The sequence below is a fragment of the Chaetomium fimeti genome (genome assembly GCF_033439085.1).
Source record: "Chaetomium fimeti strain CBS 168.71 chromosome Unknown B0H64scaffold_10, whole genome shotgun sequence".
Lineage (NCBI taxonomy): Eukaryota > Fungi > Ascomycota > Sordariomycetes > Sordariales > Chaetomiaceae > Chaetomium > Chaetomium fimeti.
The window spans coordinates 574802-592993 of record NW_026944338.1 but is presented as its reverse complement, the minus strand read 5'-3'; the positions used below and the strand labels follow the sequence as shown (position 1 = coordinate 592993).

At 56.0% G+C, this 18192-nt stretch overlaps 6 protein-coding genes and 1 non-coding gene across 7 annotated transcripts; 5 read left to right on the top strand and 2 right to left on the bottom strand.

Annotated features, from left to right (window-relative positions):
- Positions 1-70: 70 nt before the first annotated feature.
- B0H64DRAFT_45843 (uncharacterized protein) lies at positions 71-2007 on the bottom strand. Its single transcript, XM_062807413.1, has 5 exons — positions 1448-2007; positions 1283-1396; positions 1111-1228; positions 990-1054; positions 71-924 (listed from the first exon to the last, which is right to left on the bottom strand). Exons 1-5 carry the CDS (start codon positions 1863-1865, stop codon positions 326-328), a joined length of 1314 nt encoding a protein of 437 aa, XP_062654823.1. The 5' UTR covers positions 1866-2007; the 3' UTR covers positions 71-325.
- On the bottom strand, positions 2008-2914 carry B0H64DRAFT_45842 (uncharacterized protein). The gene has a single exon (XM_062807412.1). It carries the CDS (start codon positions 2705-2707, stop codon positions 2150-2152), a length of 558 nt encoding a protein of 185 aa, XP_062654822.1. The 5' UTR covers positions 2708-2914; the 3' UTR covers positions 2008-2149.
- A 1725-nt stretch (positions 2915-4639) lies between these two features.
- B0H64DRAFT_45835 (cytochrome P450) lies at positions 4640-6710 on the top strand. The gene is made up of 4 exons (XM_062807409.1): positions 4640-4953; positions 5015-5431; positions 5482-5841; positions 5931-6710. The coding sequence occupies exons 1-4, from the start codon at positions 4758-4760 to the stop codon at positions 6551-6553; spliced, it is 1596 nt and encodes a 531-aa protein (XP_062654821.1). The 5' UTR covers positions 4640-4757; the 3' UTR covers positions 6554-6710.
- Positions 6711-9189: 2479 nt separating this feature from the next.
- Positions 9190-11410, top strand: B0H64DRAFT_450959 (uncharacterized protein; the record flags this gene model as incomplete). Its single annotated transcript, XM_062807145.1, has 5 exons — positions 9190-9462; positions 9505-9752; positions 9807-10093; positions 10158-10791; positions 11077-11410. The coding sequence occupies 5 exons, from the start codon at positions 9190-9192 to the stop codon at positions 11156-11158; spliced, it is 1524 nt and encodes a 507-aa protein (XP_062654820.1). The 3' UTR covers positions 11159-11410.
- Positions 11411-11523: 113 nt separating this feature from the next.
- On the top strand, positions 11524-11628 carry B0H64DRAFT_t166. The gene has a single exon. It is a non-coding gene; the product is annotated as a tRNA-Met (tRNA).
- A 491-nt stretch (positions 11629-12119) lies between these two features.
- B0H64DRAFT_367372 (kinase-like domain-containing protein) lies at positions 12120-13331 on the top strand (the record flags this gene model as incomplete). The annotated part of the gene is made up of 2 exons (XM_062801947.1): positions 12120-12690; positions 12751-13331. 2 exons carry the CDS (start codon positions 12120-12122, stop codon positions 13065-13067), a joined length of 888 nt encoding a protein of 295 aa, XP_062654819.1. The 3' UTR covers positions 13068-13331.
- Positions 13332-13747: 416 nt separating this feature from the next.
- On the top strand, positions 13748-18005 carry B0H64DRAFT_349303 (uncharacterized protein). Its single transcript, XM_062801397.1, has 3 exons — positions 13748-14350; positions 14401-16022; positions 16076-18005. The coding sequence occupies exons 1-3, from the start codon at positions 13855-13857 to the stop codon at positions 17573-17575; spliced, it is 3618 nt and encodes a 1205-aa protein (XP_062654818.1). The 5' UTR covers positions 13748-13854; the 3' UTR covers positions 17576-18005.
- Positions 18006-18192: the final 187 nt, after the last annotated feature.

Sequence of the window (18192 nt, the reverse complement as noted above, 5' to 3'; positions counted from 1 at the left end):
ATGAGTTCGGATTGGGGGCAGATCCCCAAGCCTCGACGAGATGCATGCGCAAGACACCTTGCTTACTGGATAAGGTCGAAGGTAATGTTAATTCGTTATCGTCCGTAACTTTTGCGTATTATACATAATAAAGCATACATGCCCCTTGGTGAAAAGCCGGGTATGAGAAGAAAGACAAAACTCCAATCCTGAAACCGTCCAGGAAGCAACCTCGGTCCGAGGCCTCTATTGAACAAGATCCCAAAATCCAAATTTATGGCGAGTTCGTGGTCACTCTTACCGAGTTCCAAACCCCTCGAAATGCAATAACCCCCAACCAAGCAGCTTAAGACCTCTCAACGCGGTACGACTCCGTGACGACGATCCCGTTGTGCCCGGTCTGTCCGTTAGCAGGGCCTCTCCCCCCACCGGTGCCACCGGTAGACACGTCGCGCTCCTCGTCGGACCGCCGCGCGCTCTGTATCTGGCTCCGCCGGTATTCGTCCCCGAGGATTTCTTCTTCCGACGCGTTGTCCCCGCTCTCCCGCCTCCCCCTCCCGATGGCGGTGGTGCGGGTGAAGGGCCCGTTGACGCCCAGCTTGACGTCGCTGAAGCTTATGTCGTCGTTGCTGCCGTTGGCCGTCTTGTCGAGGCAGGTGTCGTCCAGGCCGGACTTGTTGCGCGAGTTGTTGGCGCTGGGTTTCTGCTTGGAGCCGACGATGGGCTTTCCGTCGGTGCCAACGAGCCCGCCGCCGATGGTGCGCAGCGGAACCGAGTTGCTGTTCTCGTCGTTGCCTGATTGCTTCTGGTACCCGGCCGATGACGTCTCGCCGAACAAGCGCCGGAACGCCCGCTTGTACAGGGGGCGGCAGACGGGGATTCCGATACAGATGAGCGTGATGGCCATCTCAGCTGAGGACCATACGATTAAACCAACGCTGTCCTCTGTTGGGACCGAAGGTGGTTAGCAGCGGTCGGAGGGGAGGGGGATGGTCGAAAAGGGGGCTTACTAAGGTAGTTAGGGGTGTAGAGGCCTTCCACTTCGGTGGTGCGTTTGATGCCGGCGGCCGCAGCGCTGCAAGAGCCATTAGCTATGGTTCATGGGTAGGGGGCCGAGTTAACTGCGCTTACATCAAGCCGAGACTCATACTACCAGCGATGGTGTACTTTTCACGTTGCGGCATCTTAAGCGGCCATACAATAATCCACGGGAAGATGGCAAAGAAGAAGTCGACCAAGATGGTGGAAACTATTCAAGGCCCGGTTAACATACACCAGCGGAGCGGGTGCTGGGGTAACATACTGCACAAAATGTACGACGTCGGCCGTGTGTCGATGGGACAGTATCCGCCCGGGATGCGGCGGTCGTAGACAAAGTCGAGGGGGACACAGGAGAGCCAAAAGCAAAGGACCTGGGCTGCTACGAGTCAGGATAGAGGCCTAGAACGCAAGCACAGGGTCGACCTACCGATGGAAGCTAGCATGACCAGAGTCATGGCACACCAGATGGCAATGCGGTGCCAGTAGATGGTGACGAGACGAAGCAAGAAGAAGCCCAGTGAGGCCTTGGCAATGGCCATGCCGACAATGGCGAAGCCTTGTCCGATGCACTCGTATAGTGTCGCCTGGACGACCGCGTCCATTCTCCCTATTTCTTCCATCGATTGCCCAAAGCCATAGGTGCCCGCCAACGTGGTGAAAACGGTAAAGATAACGAGGAAGATAAAGGCGACAAGGTAAACGTGGTCGTCGAGGCCGTATGATGCAAGACAGACGACGCGAGTGTAGAGCCGCAGCAACAGGAAGAACAAGACGAGCGAGGTCAACGTCCACATGACGCCCAACGCCCAAGGGCCGTCGCCCTTGATACCCACCGGGGCCACCATCTTGTTGAAGGGAGAACGAGTCGAGTGCCGGGAGTCGATGGGTGGGCAGGCGTCGAAGTGCTTGCCTTTGAAAGAAGCTGCAGGTGCTGAATGATCATGGGACGTCGAAACAAGAGCCGATGCGGGAACAAGCGAGAGTTAAAGAATCGACCCCAGGAAGGCGACCAGGCTGCTGGGGCGCCAGGGCGCTCCGGAGAGAGGGCGGGATGTACACAGCACACAGGACTCAGCTCAGGCGTCAGGCCGAGGTCAGTGACAAAAGGAAATGATGTCGATCAGCCTCGTCAGGGTTGAGTTGAGGGCCAAACTCGATAGACTCTGCCATCGAGTCTCTGAAACCGCCGAGGGGACTGAGGCTCCCAACTCTTGTGTCCGTGCCGCAACGTTGAGCTGATCATCTTTGCTTTCTGCAGCATGAGCAGGGGTGCTCCGGGCTCAAGCCGGGGATGGCTCCGGCGTCGCATCGAACAAAAGGGGGAAGGTCGAGGACAGGCTTTCTGCCCCGGTCGGAGGCGGTTCGCTACCCTTGCGCCGGGACCGAGCAGGAACGGGGCGCGCAATCGGAGGCATCTCACTGGCTGGGGAGTCCGAACTCCCTCATGAATACGGAAAGGTTTCACTCGCCAAGGTTCTTTTTGTTGCAGAATTCCCCCACGCCCAGTAAACAGGAGATGAGGGAATAAGAAAAACCAAATCGTGCCGTCAAGGCCAAAAAAACAACAATGACTGCGGCGCCCACGATTGCGTTTGCAGCCACCGCGCCGCCAAAAGCCACCAAAAGCCACCAAAGGCCACCGGGTCGCAACCGTCAAGGTCAGCCGGCATGTGTGCGTTGTCGCCATCGTCAAGCGTCTTGAGGCGCGGGGAAGCGGTGAGCAAGCATCCTTGGTCTTTGCAGCGTTCCATTATGCCCAGGCCAGTTTCAAGGAGGGATCGATCTGTTCTCCATCGACTCCCAATAAACCCTCGAGCTTGAATGGAGGCTTCGCAAGCAAGCCAAAAAAGAAGAAGGCAACCCGACGGGAAGGAACCGGACGGTGTCGAACACAATGGGATGGGGGTTTCACCCCTTGGCAGACTTTCCTGATCGGTGGCAAGATTCGCATCCCCATCGTGCGGCCATCCTCGCCGTCAACTGGCGCAATTGAAGTAAGCTAATTAGCTAGCGCCGCCATAGTTCGGAGGCTTGAAAGTGGGAAAAAAGAAACTCGACTGATAACTAAGAGAGAAATTGAGACACAGCGGCCTAGATTGCCGATGAGAGGCGCTCCGATCAGATCCAGCGAAGTCTGTCTCATTTGGCTTTCAATTGCTCGAAGGGGCTCGGAATCGAGGGCGTGGGGCAAAGAAAACCCCGAGAGTGCTCTTGCCGACTGCTGATTCACTCGGCTCCAGCCATGTCTCAGCCGGGCAAGAACGGCCCGGCGAGGCAGCAGAGCAGCGCCGCCCCGTTGCGTCGGGTAATTCCCAGCGCGCTGGAATTTCAAGCCACCTCGCCAACTTAAAAATTGGAGGGAAGGGCTTGGTTGGGTGCCACAAACCCGAATCTGGTATCACCTCAACTGCAAGGTTACAGTTGCTGCACCTGCCTGGCACGTTTTCTGCGGTTGGTCACACTGCATTTTGGTCAACTGCCGGGTTTACGAATATGTCCTTCCCTCGGTATCAGTTCCAGCTTCTTTCTCGCCCCCCCATGCCCTTCACACCGAGACACCCTTCCCACCCACGCCACCTTCCCGACACCACAATGTTTCTTTTGGCAAAATGAAGTTGTATTCGAGAAAGATGATCGCCAATTCTGGATCTAAAAGCGGCAAAGCAACCCCGCCGCGCCCGCGCAACGAGCAAGAAGACAGGATGATGCTGGGAGACGACCATGACCCGACGGGAAACCCAGCACCGGGAATGACGGCCGAGGCCGATCCCCTTGCGCTTCAAAGGATTCGAGGTTGGAAAGAGGAGAACCCGGACGCTTTCGGGACGAATGAGCGCCGTCGATTCTGTCAGCGTGTGGAGAGGACAAGCTCGGGAGCGGGTTAGTGCTGATGCGGAACGGGAACGGTGGGGGTCATTTTGGTCTCTGTTTGGTCCGTCTTAAACCCACCTCGCCCACCTCACCCTCCTCTCCCTTGCGCCAACGGGGCGGTATGTGGGGCCGAGAAGCACGTCTGTTTGAACTGCTGCCGAGAGGTTGCAGCGCAGCGTGACAACACAACTGCAGACCTTTTCAACAAGGAACAAGTCGGCGGGTTGAAGGCTCCAGGGGCGTTCTCCTGGGACTTGGGGGAGCTGGGCAAATTCGCCCTCAAAATCCGCCCAGCCGGAAAAGACAAAAAGGAAGAGGTGTCCCGCCAAAAAGATCGACGACATCACGCAATGTCAGGTCATGAAGCCTTGAGGGAGTGGGGTCGGAAGGAAGGGTGAAACTTCCAGAGCGCGCCATCATATAACTATCTCATTCTACAAGAAGCCACTATCGTTTGCGATCCGCATGAGCGACGGGCCCTCGTTTCCAAGATCGACTGCGGAGAGGTGCACATCTGCATTTGTGCTTTGGAGCCCACCATCCCAACCTCGTTCATGCCTGCATTGTAACATGCACCATCAACCCGCTAAAACACAATGGGAACAGCCAAGAACCACGAGTTCCTCCCCACCCGCATGCCAACACCGTTCATAACGGGACCTGGCTGCTGTTGCAATTTGGGGTCTGATCAGGGCCGCCTTCACCTTCCCGTGTCCTCTTCCCGTGTCCTCTTCCTCACCTTTCTCCCCATTCTCCCGTCTCCTGTGCCACCCAACAGCACGGAGTGCGGCTCCCTTCCTTCCACGTGGTTGTGGGAGTCAATAATTTTGTGTAACCGGCAGTCAACTTCCCCACGAAACTGACCCATGGCCTCCGCGTCTCCGGCCGCCGATGGCGGCATCCTCCCGACGGAGGGATCTGATTTGACCGCGCTTCTCGCAGGAATCTGGGGTAACAAGCTGAGCGCCCTTGTCCTCGGCCCGACCGTTGCTGTTTTCCTGTGGTTTTTCGTCGCTTATCAGACGTCGCCCCTGAAGAAATACCCCGGTCCTTTCCTCGCAGGTACGTGGTCAAAGCTCGCGGCAAGCCATTGCGCGAGATCCCCTGCTGACGTGAGAACCAGGATGGACAAACCTCTGGCGTGTGTGGCAGGTGATTTCGGGCGAGTATGCGCCCCGGATGAAGAAGCTGCACGAGAAATACGGCCCGATCGTTCGCATCGGCCCGAACCTCCTTGACCTTGACATCCCGGAGCTGTACCGCGTCATCTACGGCACCGACGGGAAATGGGTCAAGTCCGACTTCTACAAGAACAGCAGCTCCATCATCGATGGCAAGATCACCTACCATATGTTCTCCGAGGTGGACCCCACCCTCCATGCCCTGATCAAGCGCCCTGTGGTGCGCCACTACTCGGTGCCCGCCGTGCTGGTGATGGAGCCGTTGATGGACACCATCATTCAGGAGTTTATCGACACGCTGCAGAAGCGCTATGTTGAGCCCAAGAAGACGTGCGAGTTTGGCGAGTGGCTGAGCTACTGTAAGCACCTCGCCTCTGTTTGTTTTGTCCAAGTTATTAACAGGCCCCAGACGCATGGGACTTCATGGGCATGGTCACCTTCAGCACCAAGTTTGGCTACATGGAGAAGGGCCATGACTTTGACGGCACGCTCGCCATCGCCGACCAGTCGATCGACTACCTGGCGCTCTGCGGCCAGATGCCCTGGACCGACTACATCCTCGACAAGAACCCCATCTACCCCATCGGCCCGCCCAACATCGGCAACGTCACCCGCATTGCCGTGCAGAACCTGACGGCCCGCCTCAAGGGCGAGGACAAGAACTTCACCGAAGGCAGCCCCGACTTCCTGCAGTACTTCATCGAGTCCAAGTCGACCCACCCCGAGCTCGTCAACGACGGCAGCGTGATCGGCTACCTGCTCCTCAACCGTAAGCACATCCCCCTCCCTTCATGACCCAACCCCAAACCCCCAAGCCACCAAGTCACCCCAAAACCGCTAACAACAACCCCCTCCCAGTCATCGCCGGCGCGGACACGACCGCCATCACCATGCGCGCGCTCTTCTACCACGTGCTCAAGAACCCGCGCGTCTTCGCGCGCCTGCAGGCCGACGTGCGCGCCGAGTTCGCGCCCTTCGTGCCGGCGCCGCACACCAAGGCCCGCGCCCTGCCCTACCTCGAGGCCGTCGTCAAGGAGACCCTGCGCTACCACCCGGCCGTGTCCATGATCATGGAGCGGATCGTGCCCGAGGGTGGGCTGACGCTGCCGGATGGGAGCGTGGTGCCGGCGGGCCAGATGGTGGGCATGAACCCGTATATTGTGGGCAGGAATAAGGATGTGTTTGGGGAGGATGCTGAAGAGTATAACCCTGATCGGTGGTTGCAGAGGGAGGGGGAGAGTGAGGAGGAGCATAAGGAGAGGATGGCGCGCTGGGGGCAGAGTTTGCTCGCGTTTGGCGGTGGGTATCGGATTTGTCTGGGGAGGAACTTGAGCATGATGGAGGTGTACAAGGTTGTGCCGACGCTGTTGGCCAGCTTTGATATCGCGCTCGAGGATCCCAACGAGGAGTGGTGGACTTGCTCGAGGTGGTTTTACCGCACCAAGGGCGTTATTTGTAAGCTGAAGCCGAGGAGCTCGTGAAGGGGGTTGGAAGGCCATTTGTATGTACACGTTAAGGCGCGTAGAGGGGTCTGTTGGAATTAGTTGTGCTTGGACATGTGGTACTAGTAGGATGCGCATGAGAATGCAACGCGTGAGCTTTGGCTCTCCCATGACTTAGTTACTGAATCACGTGCCGATTTCCTATCACTACCTGGTCTTGCCCACCGGTGCTCGGTGGAAGATGGGATGCATGAAAAGTATGGAAGTTGGAACACGGTATCGTTCTCATAGTACGACGCCGCTCGACAACACAATGGAACCTCCCCTTACAATTCACACGCGCGATATCGTAGAACAATGTGGTTAGCCAGTCACGGCCGCGTGGTCATCGCAAGTTGGTGGAACATGGCAAATGGGCAAGGAATCCCATTATTTTGGTATATGTATTTGCTCTTGCTCGTGCTGGCCAGCTTTTGTCAACAGCCCGCAGCGCGTCGATCCACGTACCACCACACAGCTTTACGCAAGCTTTCCAATCCAGAATCTCCTTCCAGTAACCCAAAATGTGCTCCTACGACAAGGCAACCAAATCTTGCGTCCACTGTGACCGGATCCTGGACGTCGAATGGAAACTTAAGAAGACTTGCGCGACGGTTGGGACGTGCTATACCAGAGATGTCGCCTACGAGTCCAAAGTCTGCATCCAGTGCGGCTGCACCGATGAGAAAGCCCACGAGTCACCCCAAGGGGAGAAAAGGAAGCGGTCCGAGGACTCGTATGAGGCCCGGTCCTTATTCACTGAAGGTTTGGCTGTTCGCGTTCGGCTTGCTAAGTTTGAATAACACACTTATATTCATTCGCTATATCAAATACATGCCCATCGAATTATTAAGCCCACGGCTCCAACAACTCCGAAATCCGAGCTTTGAGACCTGGTTTACATTTTGAAGCTGTTGGTATATTGGGATTTAGTATTTAGCGCAACAAATTTGAAACTCCTGTACTCCCACCCGCCCCCTGCGATTGCTATTGGGGTGAATTTGAGAACAAAGGACATGCCTTGATGGCATAGCCTGCGAGAGCCTTACCCTCCGTTGCCTTGGCTGGGCGTTGAACCCGTTTCTAACCAAGACTGCAACTGGTCTTCTCGACGCCGAGGAAGGTTTCGAGAACTCCGATAACGTTTTCCACCATGCCTGTTGAGCATCTTTGTGAACTGGGAAGAAGTTGGTGGGATAAGGATTGCATTGCTTGGGAAACTAGAAGGTTCCAGAAGCCAACCACCTGTCGAACACCTGATCTTATACACATTGCATCTTGCAGCCGGCCCTCGCCCACTTCCATTGCCTGACAGTATTGTAAGCCAGTTCTCTTGAAAGAGTTGTCAAACGCATGCTGTCAGTGCCTCTGTAGATGTCCCCCGTTGATACGCAACAGTGGCGGTGGTCAACTCGGTGGAGCTCACACCGGGTTCAAGATGGCCGTCACTGCGTGGGCTAAACGGTCATTGGAAACATGAATCGAACCAGTCAATGGACTTCACTCCGTTAACAAACGCGGCCATCTTAGTCCCCTCTTCTTTGATGATAACGAGTCCGGTGTTTTGAGAATGCATCAGTGGCCTGAGGGGTCTTCCAAGCAATCAAGGGACAATGGGAAAGTCCGGGTCGTCTTGCATGAAATCGAGCCCTCCATGTCGTGTAACAGTACAGAGTCAGCGGCGACGCGGCCCGGGCCGGTTCACAAATTGGCTTTACTGGTCGACAAACTGCCACCGGATTTTTAATTCAGCTGTGCCAAGCAGGCAAGAAATCCCCAAAGTTTTTCGTCGCTTCCAAATGATCCAGAAGACTGGGATAACAAAGCCGTGCCTGCCGTGTGTCGTGCACATCGGAAAGATGGAGGCGTGCAGTGGATTTGAAGAAAAACATCATCAAAAACAGAACCACCCAGACACCAAACAATTGCACCAGCTGACTTCCAGCTAAATTCCAAGCATTCCAGTGTCACCCACACAAGAAATTGGTCCATCTCAGCCAAGCCGAATCAGCATTTGCCTTGCAACTCCGAGCCGCTGATATGCCAAAAGCTCGAATGAGGCATTGGCCAATAACAGCCCCCATCGACCTCCCAACAGGGGTCTTGGGCGCCCCTGAACGCGAAGACTCCACCATCCCGAGAACAAATAGCGGCGAATGGCGGCACACTGCGTCAAGTTCAAGGCGCTTGACGAGTAATCGTTCGCCCTTTGCGGAATGTCTTCATACCCGCCGTGCCGCCTAGATGTGCGGGCGGCGCATGGCCTTCGATTTCCGCGCAACCCCGGTCCCAACCAGCACTTCAAGTTGTTCCTGATCCCGAATCCTGAATCTGACCCACAGCCACGGTTCCGGTCTCGAGTGCGGGAATCCCCGCGTATTCACACACGTCTTCTCTCTTTTCTCTCCCGTTTTGGCCATCCTGATGATTATTTTTTCTTCTGACGCCTTTTTGAAGCCCTTGTAGTCGACAGTCCACGCCGGAAAGCCAAAGAATCACGCGAAGAACCATTCATCTGAGACCTGGAGGCTGTCCGAAGCTTCTCTTCCTGCTCCCACTGCACACATGGCCGGCGAACCTGCCCCTGGAAACAGGTCCTGTTGAATTAGTAGTCTCAAGACGCGACGCCACCCACCATGTCCCGGCCAGACCGTCCAACCTCGAATGAGCATGTCCTCCACCGCCAGCCAAGACTATCGCCGTTGAGCAGGCGGCGCGAATTGGCCGAGAAAGCTTTCGGGGTTTGGGCCGCCAGAGTTCGCGAACATGGAACACGGCGAGAAATGAGGGCGGGAGTCCTACTTGATGCCCAGAAATGCCCAGTTCCCCTGCTAGGGCCGAAGGGCACCGGGAGGATCTTGAAGAATATCGATCAACGGGGCGTCGTGCCCGAGGTTTCCGATGACGCAGTAGCAGCTGCTGGAGCTACGTCGTTCGAATATCCTGGGGAGGTGGCGAGGCACTCCACCGCCCCACGCTCAACCCCTTTTAGATCGGAGTTCTGGGGACAATCAAGATCATCGACCTACGGCCGTCAGAGCTCTGAATGGGAAACGGAGACATTGCTGGATCAAACCAGCGGATTAGATGACATGGCAACCTACCCTTGTCCGTTTAGGAAACGCAACCCGACCCGGTTTAACATCCGCGACCACGAGGCCTGCGCCAGAGCCCCCTTCGACTCGATCCGCGGGTTGAAGTGAGGACACATCATTTCATTTAATGTGACATGTTGCTAACAGCCAGCACTCAGGCACCATATCGTTACATACCACCGAAAGGAGTCGACTCTCGCCCGACACCAATGTCGGCGCTGCAAACAACAGTTCGAGACGGAGATCGCGCTTGAAGATCATTTACTGCTACCGAGAGATCAGATCTGTGAAGTGACGGAAGCATCTCCCGTCGATTATGAAGATGGGATAACAGAGGAGATGGCAAGGAACCTACTGTACGGACGGAACGCAACCGAAGAAACGTGGACTTGGGGAGGGGTTTGGACTCTGCTCTTTCCTGACGACCCCGAAGTGCCAGACTCAGGTACCCTTCACACCGCCGAATAAGGACCTGAAACTCTTGAGCCGTTGAACTTACAATATCATAGACTTCAACCCCGTCGCTGAGCTCGTCGAGGTGGAGCAAGCGTTTGACGAGGGACAAGATGTGCTCAAGGAAAGCTTACGAGAGAAGCTTCAACTGCTGCTTCCCGAGGCCCTCGACGCGGACTACCTCAGCTTCCTCACGGGGCAGCTCGAGCTAGTCTTCGAGACACACAAGGTCAACGTCATGAAACAGTCCTTGGGTCGCTGTTGCTCAACAGTAAGCGGAGCGCAACCATCTAAGACGCAAGGAGCTGAGCACCCAAGCGCGTCGAGAAAGCCGAACCGCCAATCCCGGCGAAGCACCCTCCTCCAGAACATGCACCGCAGCAGCATACAAGGCCCAACCCCGGCCCCTGCATCCCGCCGAACCTCCCACATCAGCAGCAGCACCGCCAACAAACGCGCACACCGTCCCTTCAGCGAGCAGTCCTTCCTGTGCCGGACGGACCCTCAGCAGCACCGACCCAGGTCGACGGCAAGCACCACCGCCGCCGCATCACCCCCCCTCGAACAACACATTCTCTATAACACCCACGGCGGCGCCCGCACCACCCTCTCAACCAACCCCGACCCCAACCCGCGCGACTCGCGCGACTCGGGCATCAGCATGCCGTGCGACGCGTGCGCCGCCGAGCCGTGCGCCTGCGGGGACCACCAGGCCGAGACTGAGCTCGCCAACGACGACGACGACGACGACAGCGAATGGGAGGAGCACCGCCGCCGCACCGATGTGGCGCACCCAGGTGGCGGCAATGAACGGATGGCTCCGGACGTCGTCGCCGCCGCCGGTCAGGGGTCACGCGCGCATGCGGCGTTTTCTCGGGGGAGTCGGTTGAGTATTCGGACGGTGGATTTGCATCTGCGTTGTGGGGAGGGTGGTGGTGATGGGGAGGGTGGGGGTCCAGGGAGTGGGAGTGGGAGTGGTGGTGGTGGGGAGGGGGGCGGGTTCTCGCCGGAGTCGTTTAAGCAGCGGGTTTTGAGGGGGCGGGGGGTGGGTGTTTAGTTTAGATTCTGTACTGCAACTGTACATGCATATTCGGGGGTTGTGGGTTGGGGGTGTGCGTTGGTTGTATAATTGCATTGCGGGCAGGGAGGCGATGTTTGGTGCCTGGTGGAATGGGTTTGGATAATACGGGGACGGGCAGTTAATGATATTAATACTGACTTGGTATGTACTTTTAGGGACAGCGTATGCGGTGTCCTGGTTCCCGGCCGATGGGGATATTGTCATCGTTCACGGCAGTGTCGGGCGGTGTTGTTTTGGTTGAGCGCGAGCGCGCCCTGAAATGACGGGTCGCGACTCTTCGAGCCCCAGAACCGCAACCCTCATAAATTATTCCTTTGAATCCAAATTCCAGCAAATCACAAGGGAGCTTGGCTCAGTTGGAAGAGCGCAGGTCTCATACGCTTGTATGATTCGGTGTGAAAATCGAAACTATCCTGAGGTCGTGAGTTCGAGCCTCACAGTTCCCATAATATTTTGCATCTTAGGCCCAGGCACGCCAGGATGCTGGGTTCTTTTTTTTTGCCTATAATGACGAACGACACTTCTTAGTGTATGCCTCGGTATGGAGGTTGCCTCGGTGTGGCGGTTCCCTCGGTATGGCGGTTGCCTCGGTATGGAAGTACTTGGCCAATGGTTGACGGGGGACGGGGATGGCGTCCGCGCAGCTTACCTATGGAACAGCTTGGAATGGTCGGTGCTCCCTGGATAAGGGGGAGTTGAATCCATGATCCTGGAAGCCGCGAGCTAGCAGTGGCAGGGCCTCGATTCCAGGCCACGCAATGGAAGCCACGGCAGTAAGCTGCAGCTGCCTTCTCCGGTCGTTACCTGACTTCCACCCCGTACTACCTACCTAAACAACTGCGGAAACCACGGTCTGGCGAGCATCTCTTTCCCCAATCCTCACCCGTAACAACGTTATTACGCCTACTCGGCAATCACCATTTGGCACTCCTCCACGATGGGTCGCGTTTGTGCCGGTTGCGGGCGTGACCTTCTCCACGCGTCGTACACTTCCAACCAGTGGCACAAGGGTTCGGGGTTCTCGCGATGTCCCAACTGCGTTCACGGCCATTCCTCCGACACTCCTGCTACCCAACAACCCGACAGCGGCCGGTACAATCACTCTATTACTGCCTCGTTCGACAGCCATGCGCTCGACAACCCTTTCGAATCCGGTTCCTTTCGTTGGGTTGCCAGAGGGGTTTACACCGCCGGCCCGCGATCTGGCCAGGCCTGCGTTGTGAAATGGTTCAAGAAGGGCGCTGTCTTCGAAGCTGACTACTTTGCTCTAGACATCAAGGCAGTCGGCAGAGCTCTGGAGATTGTGAATCGCTTCAACGGGCTGAACATTATCAACAAGACCGTCAAATTCAACGTGCCCGCAGTGTGGGTGCTCGACAAGCCGGCTCCCCAGGCTGGCCAGAGAGCACTAGTTGAGCCTTTCATTCAGAACTACACAAAGTTCAACAGCAACACCGGCTGGACGGACGATTTGGGTCCGTGGCCGCAGGTCATGCAGGCGCTGAGCCGTAGGTGCAACCCAAACACTGATAGAAAAACAGGTGTGACTGATTGTTTCTCCTTGACAGATTTTAGCTACCACATCTCGGGTGGAAACAACGTGCTCTGCGACCTGCAGGGTGGCATCTACCGGCACGAGATCGTCTTGTCCGACCCCGTCATCCTGTCCCGGACCCGCGACTTCGGCGTCACCGACCTCGGCCCCGAAGGCATTGCCTCCTTCTTCAGCTACCACGACTGCAACAAGTACTGCCGCCCCGACTGGTCGAAGCCCGCCAATCCGCAACGGCACTTGAACCCGATCCCAGGCACGACCATGATCCGCCGCACCGTGCCAACCGCCACGTCCCGGCCTATGTATACCCGTTACTATGGGAACGGGTAATGGCCGTTCACAATCCCGAAAACGGGCACGGCGCCGGCCCCGGGGCATTGCACGAATTTGGTGCTGCCCTACTCCGCCGGCGGTGGTCGTCGTGGCGATGGCCGGGAGACTTCGTCCCTACCACCTCCGAGTCCGTCAGCGCGCGCGAGATCTCGAGCTGGTGCCGGCTGTTGGTGATGGTGATGACCGTCACCTTGCAGCTTCGTTCATTCGCGAGATATCGGGCGGTCCCGCTGATGCCACACCCGACGTCCAGCACCCTACCTAAGAACCGGCCGAAACGCCCCCCCCCCCCCCCCGACTCGGCGAGCTGGTTGAGTTAGTTGAGTCGGGCTTGCTCGTCCCATTACGTTATTGACATTTTGAAATAGCCATGATGGATGCGTTGCCCCTTGATGGACGGCGTTATCCAACGCTCATGCGATAACGCGCTAGGGAACCTACCCAATTTCCATTCAATAGAAGAGTGGATGCAAGTGGGCGGATGTTCATCCATCGCATGTCGAGCCTTCGCCCCAGTCAGCCAGCCAGCTGCACATACAAATGGCAGTTCTCCCCGACCAATACCTTCGTCGGGCATCAAGCGCAGCAGCGGCTCGCACTGCGCTTCTCCATTGGCTCTCGGCTCAAGCATGTGAAGCAAATGCGGGGCGGTCATGGCGCCCAAAATGTTTGATGTTGCGGCCCATGGGCCATACCCCCTCCCCCTCACCAATCCAGACCACCATCGTGATTCTCAGAGTATAACTGCATTGTGGTAGAAACTGAGAGTCTGAGAGTCCGAGCCATGTCTGGCGCCGAGATCATCGGCCTCATCTCTGGCATCATCGCCATTGTCGATGCCACTGCGAAGGTTTACGCCGCCGCCAACAACGCCTCGGGCCTCCCAGAAGCCTTCCGTGATGTTGCTACGCGGCTTCCCCTTGTCCACAAAACCCTTCAGAGCGTCTCGGAACACCTGAACACCAACAGCCCCGACGAGGACTCTTGCAAGGCAATAAGCCCCATCTTGCAGCGCTGTGAGAACAGGGCAACACAGCTAGAGAAAGTATTTAGGGATGTTATCCCGCAGGCTGATGCCTCAAGAATGGAGCGATACCTGCTTGCCGCACGTACTTTGGCCAAAGGAGGCACGGTGGAGTCGCTTATGAAGGGCGTACTGGAGGATGTCCAGCTTTTGGCCAGTGGTCGCGTGATGGAGCTGGCCACAGAGGCTAGTATCGCATCGCTGATGCGGAAAGCGATAGAAGAAGTGTCTGCAATTCCGCCATCACTGCCAGACGGTATTATCTCCCCCGGATCGACCCTTGAAGACACCTCTAACACTGAACAGGCATTCACTCGTCCGCTAAGTGCGAAACCGAACGAGACGCCTTACTCAAGGAGCTAAAGTGGACCGATCCCACCATCGACAAGCTACGCATTGAAAGGACAAAGGGTGGGCTACACGAAGCTTCGTCCAGCTGGATTCTCTCCCACCCCAGTTACCAGAAGTGGCGAGACGGCGAAACTAAGCTGCTCTGGATCAAGGGCGCTGCCGGCAAGGGCAAGACGATGCTGTTAATTACCGTCACCAAGCAACTCCAGTCTCAGATCGGACTTGACCACCCCGTCGCCAATTCGTCCGTATCGTTCTTCTTTTGCCAGAATACCGATAACCGCTTGAACAATGCCGTCGCCGTCCTCAAAGGGCTCATATACCTCTTGCTGGTCCAGGACATCAGTCTCGTTTCGTACCTGAAGAGTGACTTCGACAGGATGGGCAAGGGCATCTTCGACGTCACCAACAACAGCGCCAACGCCTTCGACGCCCTGTCCAATGTGTTCAGGCAGATGATCCAGCACTCGCGGCCGGAGACTGTGTACTTGGCCGTTGACGCTCTCGATGAATGCGAAGACGGGCTGCCGGATCTCCTTAGCCTGGTTAGGGAAACTGCCCTCCAAGAAAATCATGTCAAGTGGATCTTAACGAGCCGTAACCGGGCTGACATCGACGGAAACCTCGCGCTCGAGGACCCGGGAGCGAAGTTGAGCCTGGAGGTGAACTCGGAAGCCGTGTCCCAGGCGATCGAAACTTACATCATTCACAAGGTAGCCCAAGTCCCATCACTTCGATCCAGCCCTGTCCAGCGAACCAAAATTCAACAAAAGCTGCTCGAGAACGCCGAGGGTACCTTTTTATGGGTCGATCTCGTACTGCGATCCATCCATACTGTCTTGGCCGACGATGCTGTTCGCCGTGTCGACGAGACACCGCCAGGCCTACCGGCGCTTTACCATCGGATGATGGGAGATATTGACAAGTTTGCGAGCCACTACCGAGACTCGTGTCTTGCTGTGCTTTCAGTCGCAACTTTAGCCTACCGCCCGCTCCACATCCTCGAGCTCCGAACGGTAGCTGGGCTGAGGTACGAAACCGCTGATCTGGAGAGGATTGTCGACATGTGCGGTTCCTTCCTCACGCTGGTGGACAACTCCGTCTATCCGATTCACCAGTCGGCCAAGGACTACCTAGTTAGTGACACCGCCGTCGATAAGATTTTCCCGTCTGGGAAACACGCTGTTCAACGAAACATCGTCGATAGATCAGTAGTAGCGATGGAGAAGACACTCCGGCGAGATGTGTATCAGCTGGTGCATCCAGGAGCGCTCACCCGTGACGTGGAGGCGCAGCTACCTACGCCTGACCCCTTGCTCGGAGTGGGATACTCTTGTACATACTGGATCGACCACGTCTGTGAAACGGACAAGGCCGACTTGCAAGGCTCTCGACGCTACCGGCTAGCAAACGCTCTCAAGCGGCACATCGCAAGATCAAACAAGAGTATCCCAATAAGAGACTCGATTGGGATGTTCTTCCACCGCCACTTTCTACATTGGCTCGAGGCCTTGAGCCTCCTCGGCGTCATCTCGAATGTGGTCCACTCTCTTTCTAGCCTTAGAACCGTTGTCGAAGTAAGTTCCGACTCCCTGCTCTCGAACAACAGATAACTAAATCGCGAGATTAGGCAAGGACAGACGCTTTTACGAATCTTGTCGAAGACGCACATCGGTTTATTCTGCTGAACCGACGGCTTATCGAACAGGCGCCACTCCAGACATACATATCGGCATTGCTCTTTGCTCCGGCTGGGAGTATCATCCGTCGAATGTTTGCCAAAGAAGAGCCTTCTTGGGTCCTAACGAAGCCGGTAGTGGAGAAGGTCTGGAATCGATGTCTTCAAACATTCGAGGGCCACAATGATCCGGTTTACTCGGTAGCATTCTCTCCAGACGGTAGCCGAATCGTGTCTGGATCAGCCGATCACACTATCCGCGTCTGGGATGCGACATCAGGTATGGAGGTACGAAAGCTCGAGGGCCACTGTGGTTCGGTTCGCTCGGTGGCGTTCTCTCCGGACGGTGGCCGAGTCGTGTCTGGGTCAGCCGATCACACTATCCGCCTCTGGGATGCGAAATCAGGCAAGGAGGTCCAGAAGCTCGATGGTCACAACGATCCGGTTTACTCGGTAGCATTCTCTCCAGATGGTAGCCGAATCGTATCTGGATCAGCCGATCGTACCATCCGTATCTGGGATACAGCATCAGGCAAGGCGGTGCAAACACTCAGAGGCCACATTAGTTGGGTTCACTCGGTAGCATACTGTCCAGACGGTAGCCAAATCGTATCTAGATCGGCCGATGACACTATCCGTATCTGGGATGTGACATCAGGCAAGGGGGTACGGAAGCTCAACGGCTACAACGATTTGGTTCACCCGGTAGCATTCTCTCCGGACGGTAGCCAAATCGTATCTGGATCGGGCGATAATACTATCCGCATCTGGGATACAGCATCAGGCAAGGCGGTGCAAACACTCAGAGGCCACATTAGTTGGGTTCACTCGGTAGCATACTGTCCAGACGGTAGCCAAATCGTATCTGGATCGGCCGATCACACTATCCGTATCTGGGATGCGATATCAGGCAAAGAGGTACAGAAGCTCAAGGGCCACACCGATTTGGTTCACTCGGTAGCATTCTCTCCGGACGGTAGCCGAATCGTATCTGGATCGGCCGACTATACTATCCGCATCTGGGATACGATATCAGCCAAGGTACAGAAGCTCGAAGGCCATAGTAACTCGGTTTACTCGCTAGCATTCTCACTAGATGGTAGCCGAATCGCATCTGGATCACGCGATCGCACCATCCGCATCTGGGATGTGGAATCAGGCAAGGTACAGAAGCTTGGAGTCCAGAGCACCTGGGTTCGGTCACTAGCATTCTCACCAGACGGTAGGCGAATCGCATCTGGATCACGCGATCGCACCATCCACATCTGGGATGTGGAATCTGGCAAGGAAGTACGCTCCGTAGATCTGTGTCATTCCACCGATAGTGTTCGTTTTGAAGACTTAGGCGATTCCGGACTGTGGCTTCGAACCGATTTTGACAATATCAAACTCGGAGATGGCGGATCTAGCAGTTATGACAGCTGCAGCATTGTTGGTGGCACTTTTACATGACTAAATATAACGGTTAGCTAACTTCAGATCCGCAGATACGATCGAGCGGGACAGAGTCAGGGTGGGGTCTCAGTCGCGATGGCACCTGGATTACGCGGCGAGGCCAAGGATGTGTATGGCTTCCACATGATTGCCGACCTGAGGTATTCGAGGTTTCGAGAGATGGATCGACAATTGCTATCGGCTGTCGGACAGGGCGGGTGCTGATTTTGAGGATGTCCATGGACGTGCCATTCTCCGAGGCATTCTAATTAATAGCGCATGTCTATCCTCTTATTAGTATTCTCATCCGGTGTATCTAATGCATTTCGATGTTTTCTGATTTACTGTCTTTCTTCCTTTTTGCTAGGTAGCTTGACACCACACGAGTTCAGGAGGACCAAGCGGAGATGGCTCGTGCATTTGAAGACGTCAAGATCATAAGCTTCAACGATTCTCTCCTCGAAGGGTGATACGTAATCTGATAAGGCGAATTCGCCTCGTAGCGATATTTTACGCTACGTGGTGGCTCCAGTGTGCATTACCTGGATTCTTCTCTTCGTTCTTGCCCCCTGCTCTCATAATCGCCCAAACTGCCGGACGATGATAGCAACAAATTCTCAGTGACAACTGGAAGT